Source organism: Taudactylus pleione, unplaced genomic scaffold (assembly GCF_031769625.1).
Source record: "Taudactylus pleione unplaced genomic scaffold, aTauple2 ptg001032l, whole genome shotgun sequence".
NCBI lineage: Eukaryota > Metazoa > Chordata > Amphibia > Anura > Myobatrachidae > Taudactylus > Taudactylus pleione.
In genome coordinates, this window is record NW_028285433.1 from 337,350 (window position 1) to 356,248 (window position 18,899).

Here is an 18,899-nt window from a genome sequence, read left to right on the forward strand (position 1 = left end):
CAGTGGAGTACATTTTCCAGGCTTTGAGGCTGTGGACTTCTGTTATGAAGGCAGATTTGGAGGAGAAAAAAAATTTGTGACAGTATTTACAGTAGAAGCCTAGAAATAATGTAGAAGGCTACACAATATCTGTGTGAAGCTTCACTTGAGGTGTTCATCAAAAACAGACTGCGGGAGTGATGGCAAGAAGAGCATTGTGGTTGCGACCATGGGCAGCGGATACGCATTAAAAAAAATAGATTGGTCTCGTTGCTAGTAACAAGCTAGAAGCTATAACTCAGAAAATGACAGATGGTAAGTATGTAAAGCTACCCCAAGATAGTCGAAGCAGGTATCCTAGGCCATCCCCAAAATAACAGTTTAAAGAAGCTAAAAGTTATAGGCCAGGACGTCAATATAGTGGAAGATATTCTTCAGGGATGAAGTGAAGTTTTGGATGAGATACCAGATAGCGGTTTTAGAGGTTCCAAGAATAAATCGAAGGTCCCAGTGGTGGCTGTCACAGCTTTAGAAGAAAGTTTTAAAAAAATTGATAATCTCGGGAGCAGTGGAGTTATTTCAGTCTACAGAAAGGCGTAATGGGTTTTGACTACCGAATATTCTTAGTAGAAAAGTTTAAAGGGGGATTCAGAATGATTTTGGTTCTCAGAAAAGTAAACAAGTTTGTGAAAGTTCTATATGTAGACACTGAAAACTATTATGACAGGTATAGAAAAAAAAAAAAAAAAGAAGAAGGAGATTTCCTGGTTTCAATAGACCTAAAGGACGCTTATCTTCACATTCCAGGCAACAAGAACTACAGAAGATACCAAAGGTTCCTTATTGAAAGAAGGCACTTCCGGTTTATCAGTCTCCCTTTGGCCTGGCAACATCTCCAAGAACATTTACAAAATTTCTCACAACTCTTCGCCAGTCTGAGAAAATGAGGAATAGTGATCTGGCCATGTTTAGACAACTTACTCTTTAGTCGGAAGAAGTAGTGAAGAAAGTTTTAAACGAAACAATAGAATTCCTTCAACTTCATGGCTGGATGATAAATTGGGAGAAGCGTCAGGTAAATACTGTACAGACACAAAAACAGTTGCAGATGCACTATGCGATCATTACTGTTCACATTTAAAAACAAGAGATATGGTAAGAACTTACCTTTGTTATCTCTGTTTCTACGAAGTCCATAGGGTCCATAGGGTTGACCTTGGGGTATAGCTGGATCTGGATCCACGGGCACCACGCAGTTAAAGCTTTAGCTGCTCCCAGGATGCACTTGGGTCCGTCCTCCTCTATACCCCGCCCCCGAGCCACAGGCACCTCAGTTGGTAAGCAGCCAAGGCAGGAGGAGGAGACTAAATAGAGAGAAGGAAGACTGGAACACACAAGAAACCATACTCACAGAAATGGGATACGGAAAAGGGGTGACCAGCCACACAGCCCACTTGAAGCCAGGTGCATCAGGGCGGGCGCCCTGTGGACCCTATGGACTTCGTAGAAACAGAGATAACAAAGGTAAGTTCTTACCATATCTCTTGTTTTCTACTTCAGGGTCCATAGGGGGTCCATAGGGTTGACCTTGGGGATGTCCCAAAGCAGTTCAACTAAGGGCGGGGACACTTCTGTGCAGAAAGGAGAATCCTGCACCCAAACGATGCATCCTGAGAGGCAAAGGTGTCAAACGCATAAAACCTCAAAAACGTCTGAATGGAAGACCAAGTTGCTGCCTTACACAGCTGAACAGCGGAGGCGCCGCGTCTAGCAGCCCAAGAAGGACCCACGGACCGAGAGGAATGAGCCTTAACAGAGGCCGGAACAGGTAAACGTTCCTGTATATAAGCCGCCCTAATAACAGAACAAAGCCAACAGGCTAACGTTTGTTTGTTGACAGGCCAACCCCTCTTGTGAAACCCAAAGAGGACAAACAAAGAATCAGACCTTCTAACAGAAGCAGTCCTGTCAACATAAATTCTGAGAGTACGGACAACGTCCAACGAAGCCTCACCAGCTGTAAGATCAGGAGACTGAAAAGCTGGCACCACAAGTTCCTGATTGATGTGGAACTTAGACTACCTTAGGCAAAAACTCAGGACGAGTGCGAAGCACTGCTCTGTCCTGGTGAAAAATTAAGAAGGGGGGACTACAGGAGAGTGCCCCCAATTCTGACACCCTCCTGGCTGAAGTAATTGCCAGGAGAAAAAACAAACAGTCTTAAGTGTTAACCACTTGAGGTCAACTGACTCAAGAGGCTCAAAAGGAGGTCCCTGCAGGACCCAAAGAACCACCGCCAAATCCCACGGAGCCACTGGAGGCACAAAGAGATGCTGGATTCGAAGAACACCTTTGAAAAAGATTTGAACATCAGGCAATGTAGCAATCCTACGTTGGAACCACACAGACAGAGCCGATACATGAACATTCAGGGAAGCAAGACGTTAACCCAGGTCAAGACCCGACTGAAGAAATGCCAAAATCCTTGAAACTCTGAACACCTGAGGATCAAAGTTTCTGGACTCACACACTGAAAGTAAGTGTGCCACACTCTGTGGTAAATCCGTGCGGAGGCAGGTTTACGCGCCCTCATCATGGTATGGATGACAGAGCCTGAAAATCCCCGGGACCTTAAGATGGCTGTCTCAAAGACAGCCGACCCAGATCTGGGTAAAGGCAGAGCCCCTGAGACAGCAGGTCCCGACACTGAGGCAGAAGGTACGGAACGTCGATGGACAAACTCCTGAGATCGGAGTACCAAGGACGTCTGGGCCACGCTGGAGCCACCAGCAGAAACGTGCCTCCGTCCTGTTTGATCTTTCTTAGTACCCGAGGCAGCAGGGAGATCGGAGGAAACAGGTACGCCAGGCGAAATGACCATTTCACCAACAGCGCATCCACCAGACTTGCGCCTGTGTCCCTTGTCCTTGAGCCGTACACTGGCAACTTGTAGTTGTGACGGGATGCCATCAGGTCCAACTCCGGCAGTCCCCATTTGTCCACGAGAAGTTGAAACATCTCTGGGTGTAGCGACCATTCCCCTGGGTGCGCGTCGTGACGACTGAGGAAGTCCGCCTCCCAATTGAGGACTCCCGGGATGAAGACTGCCGAGATCGCAGGAATGTGCACTCTGCCCAAGCCAGGATGCTAGACACCTCCGACATCGCCGCTCGACTGAGAGTTCCTCCCTGGTGACTGATGTGCGCCACCGTGGTGGCGTTGTCGGACTGCACCTGAACTGCCCTTCCGTGAAGAGTGATGCCTGACGACAGCAGAGCCCTGTACACAGCCAGCAGCTCCAGCATTTTTATGGGAAAAGCTGCTTCCTCCGCAGAACAACGGCCCTGAAGAGACAACGAGCCGGTCACTGCCCCCCAACCCCGAAGAGTGGCATCTGTTGTGAGCAGAACCAAGTCCCGGAACCAAAAGGGACGACCCTCGATGAGATGAGCTGGCTGAAGCTACCAAGCTAGAGACAGGCGCACTTCCGGAGACAAGACCAGCGTCTGGGATCGGATCCGGTGAGGTAACCCGTTCCATTCCGATAGGATCTGCCCCTGCAGGGGCCTGGAATGGAACTGGGCAAATTCCACCATGTCGAATGCCGACACCATGGACCCTAGGACTCTCATGGCCGAGTGGACAGACACCCTGGAACTGCTCAGGCAACTGTGTATCCTCAGTTGCAGGGAGGACACCTTTTCCGGAGTCAGGAAAATCCTTTGCTGACGAGAATCCAGAAGGGCTCCCAAATGGACCATCCGTTGTGATGGGATCAGAGATGACCTCTTCCAATTTATCAACCACCCGTGTGTTTGAAGACAAGCAACGGTCAAGTGGAGATGTTGAAGAAGTACCTCCGGGGAGCTCGCCAGCAGCAGAAGATCGTCCAGATAAGGCAGAAGCCGTATACCCTGTCCCCGAAGGTGGGCGGCCATAATTGCAATCACCTTGGTGAACACCCTCGGAGCTGTGGAAAGGCCAAAATGCAACGCCCGAAACGGGTTGTGATGTTGCAGGATAGCAAACCTCAGATACCGCTGGTGTGCAGGTGCTATGGGCACATGGAGATAGGCGTCCTGGATATCCAGGGAGACCATGTTATCCCCGGGTTCCATCGCCAGAATGATGGAACGGAACGTTTCCATCCTGAATTTGGGAACTCTGAGGTATTTGTTCAGAGGCTTCAAATTAGGATAGAGCGATGAGAACAATTGGGCTTCTGTACCAGAAACAGAGTAGAAAAGTACCCCGTCCCGCGTTGAGACTGCGGAACGGGAACAATGACTCCTGCTTGTAGCAAGGATTCTATAGCTACCTGAATCTGGAAAGCTTTGGTCTTGTCCAGAGAAGGACTCGTGCAAAAAAAACTGGTGGGGCGGTCTGTGCTGAAAAGACAGGGCGTACCCCTGGGAGACCACTTCTCGAACCCAGGCATCTGTGGTGGTACTGAGCCAGCACTGGGCGAATTGAAGAAGTCGGCCTCCCACTCTGGGGTCCCCCAGAGGGAGGCCCGTCCCATCAGGCGGAAGGCTTATCTTCCTGTTTGGAAGAAGGGCGCCTAGCACTCCAGGCTTGCTTCTTGGGTTTAGAGGCGGTCTTAGCCGCCGACTGCCTTGGGAAGGACTGACCTTTTGCCTTACCCTGAACCCGAAAGGAACGAAAGGCCGAGCTCCGGACCTTGGCAGGTGTTGCTGCTGAAGGGAGGAAAGCTGACTTGGATTTAGCCTGGGTATCCACTATTTTGTCCAAGTCCGGACCAAATAGCAATTCTCCAATAAAAGGCAAGGCCTCCAGACCTTTCTTTGAATCAGCGTCCGCTCTCCAGGACCTCAGCCATAAGGATCGGCGGGCTGACACTGCTGCAGCCGATACTCGAGAGGTCAGTAGACTAGCATCCAAAGAGGCTTCTCCAATGTAGGAAGCAGCGTCTCATCTGTTCTAACAACGCCCTCTGGACATCCGGAGCATCGTCCGGAAAGGTATCCTCTAATGCGTTGGCCCAGCCCTCAATGGCCTTGGCCACCCAGGAGATGGCCATGGACGGACGGGCCACTGCCCCTGAGAGGGAGTAAATGGACTTTAAGCAAGTCTCAACTTTTCTGTCTGTGGGATCCTTCAGCGAGGATATAGACGGTAATGGCAGAGTAGCGCTCCTTATTAAACGGGTGACATGGGAATCCACCACCGGTGGAGTTTCCCATTTTTTACAATGTGCCTCAGGAAAAAGGATAATTAGAAGCTAACCGCTTCTGTGGCAGGAATCTCTTACTGGGCTCCTGCCAAGCCACCGCCATATGATCCGTCAATTGCTCAGATAGGGGAAACATCGCAGAAGCCACCTTAGTCTTTTTGAAACTAGGATACTTCGACTTAGAAGCTGGTGCCTTATCCTCTATCAGGAGAATGGCTTGCGCCGCTCTAACCAGTGCTCGCACATTAATGGACGACTTGGTATCTACCTCCTGGACCGAGGTGTCCGAGTCAGTGTCGTCATGAACCTCCCCATCATCTGAGGACCCATCGGAGTCCGATAAATGCGCCGCCTGCGCCATTAGTGTGCGTTTTGACGCCCTTGAAGACATGTCACTCTGCAACATTGACTGAAAAGCCAAAGACGCGGCCGCCAAATTTTGGACTGAGTTGGAGAGAACATCCACCCAGGGTGGAGGAGCCGCTGCAGGGGCCTAAAAAGGCACCACAGACTGCTGCGTCACAGGGGTAGACTGTATATACAGAGGTAACCCCGCATAAGGACCAACAGACTAGACCCGGGGGGGCTCTGCAATAATTGCGGGACACCCAGGGAATGGGGGATGGCAGGCTGGGGCAACACCCTACTAGGGACAGCAGTCGGGACCGACAGTCCGCAATAGACACCAGCACCTGAGAGAACATCGCCCATGGTGGTTCCTGCGTCATAGGGGGTTTTGATGGGCCAGGAACCACCTGGCACCGTCCACACAGGCCATCCTGTGATAAATCCTCCCTATCCACTCCTGCAGAACAGCGTCTGCAGGAGACCAACACCGGAGCCATGGAGTGCTCAATCTCCTCTTCCGACATGACAAAATATATTATATAAATAAATATATATGGCAACGGAGCAGAATCAAGCGCACTCACCAGTGTGCTGAACAACAGCCCACAATATGTCACTGTGAAGCACACACCAGTATGTGACGGACCTCACAAATACGTGATTTATATAAGTAAGGTTTGTAGAAACGCCCCTCCCCCACACCCCTGCAGGGCTTCGGAGAAGGAAAGGGATAGGTATAGGCTGACAGTAAGTAGAAATAAGCACAGACAGGCAGCACTAGCACAAGTCACATACCATGCAGAAAGATATACTCACTGCACCTTTCCACTACAATCAACCGCCCACATTCAGTGTCTGGGAGGACTATAGTGCTGTGTACACTGTCCTATAACAGGGGAGAGGTACACAGGGGGACCGGTCCGCATGCTCCCTGAGAAATCTGCGCTGCCACCCAGAGAAAATGGCCACCATAGACCTCAGAGGAGGAGTGGCCGAGGAATCTGCAGCTCAGCGACGCCAGACTTCGTGCTGAAAGGCGCGCTGAGCTGAGGGGAGGAGCCACTAAACAGGGAAGGCTTCCTCCCCTGGCTAGCTATTAACCCCACGGTTGCCAGCTTCCCGCTTGCCGCATATTATACCCTGGTGGTCTAGTGGTCTCACGGGGTATACCTCCAAGGAGGGGGGAGGCCGCCGCCACTGCTAACACCCCCCGGTCTGTCCCCCAGAACCAGGGGCAAAGGACTGCATTTAAGGGAACTCGCGAGCCGCCGCTAATCAGTGACTCACAGCTTACCTTCTCCCCGGCATCTCTGACAGCAGTCCAGGCAGGTCCCCAGAGTCCGGCTAGTACGGACTCTGGCCTCCCGCCGCGATCCCCAGTGCAGTACTGGCGTCGCGGCGCCAGCGGGGAGTAGAAGCGGCAGCATGGATGTCTATATAAACAGTCCATTGCTGCCGCTCTGAAGAGCCAAATAGTTAAACATTAAATGACTCCTAAAAAAAATAAATAAAAATAAATAGCTTTCTGGGGGCTGCTCCTGCAGCACCCCCCCCCCCGCAGGGTGACCTGACTCCGACGGGCACCAACTTAAACTGAGGTACCTGTGGCTTGGGGGCGGGGTATAGAGGACGACGGCCCCAAGTGCATCCTGGGAGCAGTGAAAGCTTTAACTGCGTGGTGCCCGTGGATCCAGATCCAGCTATACCCCAAGGTCAACCCTGTGGACCCCCTATGGACCCTAGAGTAGAAATTTATTAAAATAACAAACTTCAAAATCTCAGCATGATGGCACCTTTCATTACTATTAGGGTGTGCAGTCTAGAGCCCCTCCCTCCAAATACTGTACAGAACCTACAATTTCTAGGTGTGAAACAGATACTCTTCTATATACAATTACACTTTGAGAAGAAAGAAGCAAGAACATTTTAAAATTAGCTGTACTAGTTCAAATATGCTGCAAAATTTTTCTATGTTTGGCACTCCGTCTTCTCAGGATGATGTCTTCTACCACAGGTATTATTCCATGTGCAAGGTGGAGAATGAAGAAGATGCAATGGGATGTATTAAGGCACAACAGAAAGCAGCTTCCTTCCTAAAACTGGAGTGAGCCACAAAAGATCTTCTATTCTGGTGGACAAACACAATTTATCAACAGAGGAACAGAACTGTCTGAACCATTGTTTCTGGTGTTAACAACGAACGCAAGTTTGACAGGCTGGGGTACGCATCTGTTGCAACTAGAACAACAGGGCTATTGGACTCCTCAGGAAAGAAGGGTCTCTTCAAATCAGCGAGAGATGAAAGTGGTTTGGAAGGCAATACAGCGTTTTCAGAGTCAGTTGGAAGAAAAACATCTGGAGTATATTTTCAGACAACATAACAGTTGAATCGCCAAGGCGGCACAAAAAGTCCTGCTCTAATGATGGGAGGTATCAAAGATCATAGAATGGGTGGTACACCACCTAAAATCCGTATCGGCCCTGAATATGCCAGGAAAGAGCAATACCCTAGCAAATTTCTTAAGCAGAAACCAGATCTTTCTGGGGGAGTGGGAACTGGATGTGCAAGTGTTGCAAGCTGTAGTAATGGGGAGGCATAGATTCAATACCCTCCATAAAGAAAAGGCATATTAGATATATCATTGTACAGCAACACTTTACTAATTTGAGGTCAAGAAAAACAAATATGACTTCAGAATGTTTTTATCAACTCTAGTTTTTGAGCTTCACTACTTGCACTATATGTACTTCAATAATATAGTCATATTGAAAATCAAATAAAAAAAAATATATAGATTTTTTTATTTTTTTGGATACAACATAGATAACAGTTGTTTCAATTAAAAAAATTGCAAATAAGAACACAACACACAACATACATCAACTGAAGGTACCATCTCAAATAGTGGCCTATTCATGAGAGCGCTTTCTCTTTGCTTGTCACTTGTACTCCTCTTCTGGGACATCTCTTGTCACTGTCCAACAGTAGTAGGCAAGCATAGAAGCGTTCCACCTTCCCTGATATCTTTGGTCTATTGCTGGAATGTCTTGGTGGAATCGCTCACCATGCTCGTCACTCACTGCACTCCTCATGGAAGAAGTCCAGATGACAGTCGAGAAAGTGGATTTTGAGCGACATGCTGCAGTCTAATTGACAATACTCAGTGTGCACGGGGCTCATTGGAATTCAAGCTTGGTGCACACTGCTCAGCTGATTGGGAGCATTTAACCCGGATCAGCCGAGCTCGCAAAAGGTGTATACCCAGCTTTACTACTTATATTGGAAAGCAGCTGGAACAAATGTACATGGTTTGCTGCTACACTAACCATTTACCACGTTGTAATGTAGCAATCTTGCGTTGGAACCAAATAGACAAAGCAGAGACATGAACTTTAAGTGAGGCCAAGCAAAGTCCAAGTTCCAGTCCAGCCTGAAGGTAGGCAAGGATTCTAGAGACCCGAAAAATTTGCGGGTCATAACGTTTGGCGCTACACCACTGAAAGCAAGCATGTCACACTCTGAGATAGATCCGGGCAGAAGCTGGTTTATGCGCCCTGAGTTTAGTCTGTACTACAGCAGGAGAGAATCCCTTAGATCTTAAGAGGGATATCTCAAGAGCCAGACCGTCAAAGCTAGATGACCCAAGTCCGGGTGTAGGCAAGGACCTGGAGACAAGAACTCCGACTGTTGAGGCAGCAAAAGAGGAGTCTCGATGGAGAGGCTCTGAAGGTCTGAGCAGCAATGTCGCCTGGGTTATGCTGGAGCCAAGACCAGGACCATGCCTCCGTCTTGTTTGAACTTTTTAAGAACTCGAGGAAGAAGTGAGACTGGAGGAAACAGGCATGCCAGCCTAAAGGTCCAATTTATGGACAATGCATCTACAAAAGGCTGCAGCGGTGTCCCTTGTCCTTGATCCACACCACCAGTTTGTGATTGTGTAGAGAGGCAATGAGGTCTACTGTACCTCTGGGAGACCCCACCTGTCCACAAGAAGTTGAAACACTTTCGGGTGGAGAGACCATTCTCCGGTCTTCACATCGTGACGGCTGAGGAAGTCTGCTTCCCAATTCAGAATTCCGGGAATGAATAGGGCTGAGATTGCCGGAAGGTGTTTTTCGGCCCATGTGAGAATTTGAGCCACTTCTGACATGGCTGCCCGACTGCGAGTGCCTCCTTGGTGATTGAGGTAGGCTACTGCCTTGGCATTGTTGAACTGTACCTGCACAGGCCGTCCTTGAAGAACTTGTTGTGCCATAGTGAGAGCTTTGTATACTGCTCAAAGTACCAACACGTTGATCGGTGGGGTTGTCTCGACCGTTGTCCAACAGCCCTGGAAAGAGTGCGGGCCAGTCACCGCGCCCCAACCCTCGAAAACTGGCATCCGTCGTTAGGATCACCCAATCCAGGACCCAGAAGGGGTGACCTCTGGTTAGGTGAGACATCTAACCACCATGAGAGGGACAGACGAACCTTTGAAGAGAGAATCATTGTCTGAGACTTTAGACGATGAGGTAATCCATTCCACCTGGAGAGGATTAAGAAGTGTAGGGGGTCTTGAGTGGAATTGGGCATATTCCACCATGTCGAAGGTGGAGACCATGGATCCCAGGACCTGCATCGCTTAGTGAATGGACACACGGCGAGTGTGGAGTAGTCTGCCCACACATTGTTGCAGTGTGAAGATCTTGTCCGCTGTCAGGAAGATTCTTTGAACCCGAATATCTAGAAGAGCCCCCAGATGGACCATTCTTTGGGAAGGAACCAGGGAGGATTTTTTCCAATTGATTAACCAGCCGTGATCTAGCAGAAAGGCAATGGTAATCTGAAGGTGTTGTTGAAGAACCTCTGGTGAGCGTGCTAATAGCAAGAGGTCATCCAGGTAGGGTAGCAGTCTAACTCCCTGGCAACGGAGATGAGCTGCCATGACCGCCATCATTTTGGTAAAGACCCGTGGGGCTGTAGAAAGTCCAAAGGGCAGAGCCAGGAACTGAAAATGTTGTCGTTGAACAGCTAACCTGAGAAATTTTTGGTGAGAAGGCGCTATAGGTATATGAAGGTAAGCGTTCTGAATGTCCAATGACACCATAAAGTCTCTCTGTTCCATAGCTAGCAATATAGAGCGCAGGGTTTCCATCTGAAACCTGGGCACCCTGAAACTTCAGGGATTTCAGATTGGGAATAGGACGGTAAAACCAATTCGGCTTCTGAGCCAGAAACAAGGTGGAATAATAACCTGTCCCTCTCTGAGTGTTCCGTTCCCTCTATCACACCCGCCTGCAGTAATGACTAAATAGCCTGTTGTATATGCAGGGTTTTGATTGGGTCCGAAGGAGGGTCCATGAGGAAAAACTGGTGGGGTGGTCTTCTTAGGAAAGAGAGGGCATACCCGTAAGAGACCACAGTCTAGCGCTGAGCAAAGGGAAGAAGAGGCCTCCTATCCTGGGAGCCCCGCCCCGTCATGCGGATGGTTTATCCTCTGATTGCAGCAGGACAGTGGGTGGCCCAGGCCTGCTTGAGCCTAGGTTTGGCTGACTTAGAGGAAGCCTGCTGTTGAGGAAACGACTGGCCCTAGGTTTACCTTGGGGGCGAAACCCTCTAAATGATGTTGTCTGTTTAGCAGCTGGAGCAGAAGGTAGAAATGCTGTCTTAGAGGCCGCCATAGTGACAATCTTGTCCAAGTCAGGGAAAAAAAAGAATGTCCCCATTGTAAGGGAGTGATTCCAAGGCCTTTTTAGAGTCTGCATCCGCCTTCCAGGACCGTAGCCACAGAGAGCGACGGACAGACACTGAAATGGACCATATTCTGGAGGTTAAAAGACTTACGTCCAGCATAGCATCTCCTATGTAGGAGGCTGCGTCCCTAATGTGAGTCACAAGGGAAATCATGTCCTGAGAAGTGTCCTCGGGGAGGAGCTCCTCGAGGGCATCTGTCCAGCCTTCAATTGCCTTGGCTACCCAAGCAATAGTAATGGATGGGCAAGCAGAGGCTCCTGAAAGGGAATATATACATTTCAGACCAGTGTCTACCTTTTTATCTGTGGGATACTTCAGCGAGGAAGCAGATGGAATAGGCAAGGTAGAACTTTTGATCAACAGCATGATATGAAAGTCCACAGCTGGCGGAGTCTCCCACTTCGTACAATGATCAGCTGGAAAGGGATAACAATGGGTCAGTCTTTTCTGCGGCTGAAACCTTTTAAAGGGCGTCTGCCAGGCAGCCATCACATGTTCAACTAGCTGATCAGAGATAGGAAACTCTGCAGAGTTTATCTTTTGTTTCTTAAACAGAGGGTGTTTAGACTTTGGAGCGGGTTCATAATCTTCCATGTGAAGTATACTACCATTCAAAAGTTTGGGGTCACTTAGAAATGTCCTTATTTTTGAAAGAAAAGCACTTTTTTTCAATAAAGATAACATTAAATTAATCAGAAATACACTCTATACATTGTTAATGTGGTAAATGACTATACTAGCTGCAAAATGTCTGGTTTTTAAAGAAATATCTACATAGGTGTATAGAGGCCCATTTGCAGCAACCATCACTCCAGTGTTCTAATGGTACATTGTGTTTGTTAAGCACGTTAGAAAACTAATGGATGATTAGAAAACCCTTGAAAACCCTTGTACAATTATGTTTGCACAGCTGAAAATGGATTTGCTTGTTACAGAAGCTATAAAACTGGCCTTCCTTTGAGCTAGTTGAGTATCTGGAGCATCACATTTGTGGGTTCGATCATACTCTCAAAATGACCAGAAAAAGAGAACTTTCATGTGAAACTCGACAGTCTATTCTTGTTCTTAGAAATTAAGGCTATTCCATGCGACAAATTGGCAAGAAACTGAACATTTCCTACAACGGTGTGTACTACTCCCTTCAGAGAACAGCACAGACAGACTAAGAAAATGAAGTGGAAGGCCCCGATGCACAACTGTGCAAGAAGACAAGTACATTAGAGTCTCTAGTTTGAGAAATTGACACCTCACAAGTCCTCAACTGTCAGCTTCATGCTGGCCTTTTAGGCAGAGTGGCAAAGAAAAAGCCATATCCGAGACTGGCCAATAAAAGAAAAAGATTATTATGGGCAAAAGAACACAGACATTGGACAGAGGAAGATTGGAAAAAAGTGTTATGGACAGACGAATTGAAGTTTGAGATGTTTGGATTACACAGAAAAACATTTGTGAGATGCAGAACAAGTGAAAAGATGTTGAAAGAGTGCCTGACGCCATCTGTCAAACATGGTGGAGGTAATGTGATGGTCTGGGGCTGCTTTGGTGCTGGTAAAGTGGGAGATTTGTACAAGGTAAAAGGGATTTTGAATAAGGAAGGCTATCACTCCATTTTGCAATGCCATACCCGGTGGACAGCGCTTGATTGGAGCAAATTTCCTCCTCCAACTGGACAATGACCCAAAACACAGCTCCAAATTATACAAGAACTATTTAGGGAAGAAGCAGACAGGTGGTATTCTGTCTGTAATGGAGTGGCCAGTGCAGTCACCAGATCCCATTGAGCTGGTGTGGGAGCAGCTTGACCGTATAGTACGCAAGAAGTGCCCATCAAGCCAATCTAACTTGTGGGAGGTGCTTCAGGAAGCATGGGGTGAAATTTCTTCAGATGATTACTTCAACAAATTAACAGCTGGAATGCCAAAGGTCTGCAATGCTGTAATTGCTGCAAAAGGAACATTATTTGAAGGATAAAGTTGCCATTTCACATAAATATAATTATTTCTAACCTTGCCAATGTCTTGACTATATGTTCTATTCATTTTGCAACTCATTTGATAAATAAAAGTCAGTTTTCATGTAAAACACGAGATTGTCTGGGTGACCCCAAACTTTTGAACGATAGTGTATATCTCTAACACAGGGATGGGGAACCTCAGGCCCGGGGGCCGTATAAGGCCCCTGGACTCATTTGGTATGGCCCTCTGAGCTTTTTTTTTCTACTAGCATCATCTGGCTAGCAGGGTGCCTAGAATGGCACCCTGCAGCCAGAATCTATGCAGTAGTGCCACCTGGAGCGTCCTTAGGACACTTCAGACGGTCACACTGCTGCCCTTACAGCTTCCCGGAACATCCTCAGGATGCTCCAGACACTGCTGTAATCACCGGCGATTGTGGCCCCGGCCCCGGCAGATGTGGCCTGCATCTGGCCCGCGAATAATGTTATATATATCAAAATGACCCTCGGTAGAAATAAGGTTCCCCACCCCTGCTCTAACCGCTCGAACTAGGACAGGGATATTAATCTTTGCCTGTAATTCCTCTTCCCGAGGAAGATTCAGTATCAGACAAATCCGCCTTTCCAGCCTCGTCAGAGGAAGCCTCAGAATCTGAAAGGAGCGTGGACTGAGAGGAAACCAGTGGAAGTGTTTTTTTACTGGGTATTGATTTCTCATCCTGTAATATATTTTTAACAGCCGCGGATACCATCATTTCTAGGGTAGCGGGCAGAGGAGGTACTGGTACAGTCTGCACCTGTTGTGGCAATCCCATAGGAGGGATAACAGCCTGTATATGCTGTGGCAACCCCAGCGAAGGAACTACTGCCGGGATAGTTAGCGTAACAGACGGAACTGGAGTCGCGCCGCCCGAAGCGGATGATGGAGTGTCAGCACAGACATGGCAGTCTAAAACAGTGGTCTGACTCCTGCAGACACAAGAACTAACTGGAGGGCTTAGGGGTGGGGTGTAGGGGAAAGGACCAGTGCATTCTGGGAGTCAACAGCTTTAACTGTCTGGTCCTAATCTCCACCTAAACCCCCTGTGGATCCCTATGGACCCTGAAGAAAAAATATATTTTGAATTTGCTGTCACTTAATTTGTGCTTCACTATTATATGGTGTATTCCATGTCTTGTAACCTCTTCCACTACTGGGGGCACTGCATCGGGGGACCACTACTTTTGTATCCTATATAATTCTTAAAAATAAAAAGATATAATAGATGAGGCATTGCTAAAACAGTCAGAAAGTTCTTGCTCATGAGAAAGGACAGGTTAGACAGTTTTTTCGGTTTATTTATTGCACCACTGGTAACAAATTGCTGTAGTTTGCTTAAGCTAACACGTCGGCATTTTTTCTACCAAATAAATGAAAAAAAAAAAAAAAGGAGTTGGATATTAGATGTGGTCAGTAAATGATGAAACGATGGTGTCATTCTGGGAGTTAAGTCATTTTCATGAGGTTTTCTCAAAAGAGAGACAGGGATGACGCCACCCACTCAGATCCCTGTCCATGGCAAAGGTTGCTTTAGTAATATTATAACTATAGAGCAGGGGTCTTCAACCCGTGGTGCCATTCCCCGTGGCCCGCCGATGGTTACTGTAGTGGAGAATGCATTACAGACAGAAACAAACACACTGCCACCGGCGCCGGCAGCAGTGTGTTTGTTTTGACAGCCAGCCAATGAGAGTCAGACAGAGCTCACTCATGAGCTCCATCTTCCGGCTCCCGCAGTGGGTAATGGGAGAGACATCATGACGTCTCTCCCATAATTCAGAACGGGCCAGCCCGGGAGGACAGAGGAGCGGACGGCGGCAAGAGCGGGAATTCAGGAAAGTGTTTTTTTTTTCCTTTACGTGTGTGTTTGTCTGCACTGCTGGGGGGGGACAGACTACTGAAGAGGGCACTGCATCGGGGGGGATGGGACTACTACTGGGGCCACTGCATCAGAGGGAACCACAACTTGGGGCACTACTGGGGGGTTTCACTACTGGGGGCACTGCATCAGAGGTAACCACTACTTGGGGCACTGCATCGGGGGACCACTACTTGGGGCACTATATAAAGGGCACTAATTGGGGCACTGCATAAGGGGGACCACTACTGAGGACACTGCATAGGGGGCATCACTACTGGGAGCCTGCATAAGGGGGACCACTACCGGGGCAGAGGTTAGACAGGTTCTTAGGCAACTGTGTGCCCAGATATACACTGAGTGCCCAAATTATTATAACCACTGGGTTTAGTAGTTTGTTGGGCCATTTTTTGCCCTTAACACGGCTTGAATTTTTATAGGCATGGATTCTATGAACTGTCGGAAAGTTTTGTGGGGAAGATTGGCCCACATACAACGAACTGCATCTCCATAAGGCAGCCGAAGGCAAGAATGATCAATGCTATCATGTGATCTCTGTATCCTCTCCGAACCATATGCATGGTGTAATTGGAAATGGGTCATGTGGTCTAAACAAACACGTTTTCAATCATTTACTGTCAAATTCCGGTGTTAATGAGCAAACTGGAGGAGAGTCACCGAATTTATAGCAGACCGCAATGGCCTACGGACAGGACTTCTGCTTCTGTAGCCCATACAATGTTAATGTGCGGAGTATTGTACATTAAGAGGCCACCTGAATTAGTTCTTGCATTAGATTTGAGGCGCTGTTGCCTGTCTGTGGGACTGAACAAGTCTGCCCACTCTCCGTTCTGCTCAAGCATCCAGTGACCAGTTTTTTTGTCTGCTGGTCCACTCTGTATAACTTTGCCAACTGCTGCCCTCAAACAATTCACCATTGCAGCAGTTTTGCTAAAGTGCATACCTCTGCTGTGAGCGCCAACAATAACTCAACATTCAAAGTTCATCAGATTACGTAATTTACCCATTAGTTCATGAGTGATGCACTTCATTAGTCCCTGCAAGCCTTCACCTTTCCATCCTTCAGATATCCTACATCAGCATTATCTGCGGAACAGCTACTTTGAATAAAATTGCCTGGTGGTCATAATAATTTGGCCACTCCGTGTATTATAGACTGAGATGCCTATTTCAATGTACTGTAGTGTTTTGCAGCCCAAGAAGGGTTATTTATTCCGGGTCTCAGGAGCATTGCCGTGGAATTATCACAATTGACCTGAAATTCTGAGACCTGCTGTAATTCTTCTTAGAGTGTTTTAGGAGAAGAAAAAAAAAAATTATTATATTATATTATATGGTACTTTGATTTGAACATCAATTGTTTTCCTCTGCTAGGTGCAGGTGGAAAAGAAACACGCACTTTCCAAGAGCATTACACACTATGAAAACAGCTTTTGTACCAGCAAATTTAGCAAACTTCTGAGCTAATAGTATGCATCTAAAATATGGGCGCGATACTAGTGTACCAGGTAATATGAGATCAGAAAATGAGTTAGAGAATGAGCAACATTCTTTTAGCCGTACATCAAAAAATAAAATCATTTCCCAACTCTATTGCTTTGCTAGACTGGAAAAGAAGAACTGCAGAAATGCAGTCTACTGTGTGGTGCTAACATTTGTCTGCACAATTTTATAGTTTTATACATGTAATGCTACAGTAGGTACACGCCTGAACGATGCAAGCAACAACCGGCTCAATATGTCGTCCACCAGGTTTGAAAACAATCATTGGGTCATACTGCTTTGAACATATCGGCTCTGGTGCTGCATACATACACTGAGATAATCAGCTCATTGGCCGGTTATTGCAGTGTGAAGCTCCCCTAAAGCTGGCCACACACTAGACCAACTTACATCCAACCAGCCAACTTGTTGATTGGTTGGAATGAAAATCTGGTAACGTATGGGAGTAACTGATGATCAGCAATTTGCTCCTAAATGTCAGAAAACAGATGAAAATGGTCGTCAGACAAGTTTGTTAAATGTTTGATCTAAACTATTTGTTCAAACAACAGTTTTGGTCCATTTTCCAGCGTTTGGGAGCAAATTGCTGATTTTATTCCTTACCAGATTTTCATTCCAACCAATCAACTAGTTGGCTGGTTGGATGTAAGTTGGTCTAGTGTGTGGCCAGCTTAAGACTAATCCAACAATAACCACTTCTGAGCAACTAGTCCAGTTGCACTGAAAGTATTGAGAAACTGTCAGCCAGGATGGGTGCATAGCTCTAAGTTTTAGCACTGGAGGTGTGTAACATTTGCATCTCTTGGAGCCAATTATGAAAAATAATGAATAATTATGACCAGTTAAGTAATGTAGCAATAACAGGACTCTCTTATTAAATACCTAGAGTATTTGAACCAGAAGCTTAGTACAAGCAAGAGTACTGTGAATTTATTACAAAACTTATGGTACTGGAAATATACTTCAAGTAAATACTAAAGCGTATTTTTATGCTTAACAGTTACATAGTATTCTAATACCCCTTTTATACCAAAAGTCCCCTTTCCCACTCTGGTGCCATCCCAAGTCGGCACCGTTCACACCGGACCCGGGTGGATGCTTAGAGATTAGGTCATCTCCAAGTGCCACTGAAGCTGGCCAATCAGCTAGTATGCGGCATGACCTGGGTCGCGCAGTTTACACTGCAGGGTGACACGGGAACAACCCGTGCTTAACCCTACAAGCTACCCGGGCTGGACCCGGGTTGATCCATTTACACTGACAAAAATCCAGGGTTGATGCGCGTTCACGTGCATCAACATGGGTTGTGACAGGTACAGGGTGCTAGAATGAACACAACTACAAAATGACAGCACATTTTCTTAATGTTCAGTATAAAGATGGAGCACATTACCTCACCAACTCGGTTCACATCAATCCTTACTACCGTTGGGATGTTTTTTATGTAAGCGTCAAGTGTGTGAAAGCCCAGTTCCTTGAAAGGAATCCATTCTCCAGTGAGAGATTTATATTCACTTTGCAATCGAGCTAAAGGTACACCATGTTTGTTTGACTGCAAGACAGCCCGAAGCATCTTAGCAACAAGTTCTCTATCAGATTCCAGCATTTTTGCTATAAAAAAAAAAAAAAAGATAATTTTAATACAAGTTGTAACATTGCATTTTGGAAAGCTTGCAAACACAATCACCACATGCATAAAACAGGAGAATGTTTCCGTAGCATACTCTGACGGGCGTCATTTCAGCAAAACTATTATACTGCATAATCCACAGTCTTTAATGTTAATGTTTCTATGTTGTGGTAGGTAGCAGATGATCAACACAATTTGCAATTCACTATTGCTTCCTACATATAAGATATTTCTATTTAATTGTTTTGTACCTTTATATTCACAGGGTGCAGTGAAGTATACACACTTTATCGCATAGTTAGCAGATCCTCCAACATGACCCCCGTTCCACCATTTAAGAAATGCTCTGCTCCTGGTCTTCCCACCTAATTTATGATTGCAGTCACCTGTGTTGAAACACCTGTCTCATTAACTAGTTCAACACAGGTGGCTGCAATCATAAATTAGGTGGGAAGACCAGGAGCAGAGCATTTTGTACCTGGTGGAAGTGATAATGTTGAAGGTACCTCTATTATGTCTTTACACACAGACTGTAAACCTGACAAGCAACAGTTGTCCTCAGTAAGCCCTTGCCTACTTGCTTTTCCGAATGTGCTGGTTGCTGAACGCTTCTTACTTTAAACTGGACTCTTTCTATT

The 18,899-nt window shown here is 46.9% G+C and overlaps 1 protein-coding gene across 1 annotated transcript in view; it reads right to left on the reverse strand.

Annotated features, from left to right (window-relative positions):
- The window catches only part of TDRD7 (tudor domain containing 7), a 187,311-nt gene that overhangs the window by 149,737 nt on the left and 18,675 nt on the right, over positions 1 to 18,899 (reverse strand). The window contains exon 2 of the mRNA XM_088461286.1: positions 18,025 to 18,242. Within this exon, the coding sequence (XP_088317412.1) occupies positions 18,025 to 18,237 (213 nt within the window). The 5' untranslated portion in view covers positions 18,238 to 18,242. The remainder of the gene's footprint in view (positions 1 to 18,024; positions 18,243 to 18,899) is intronic.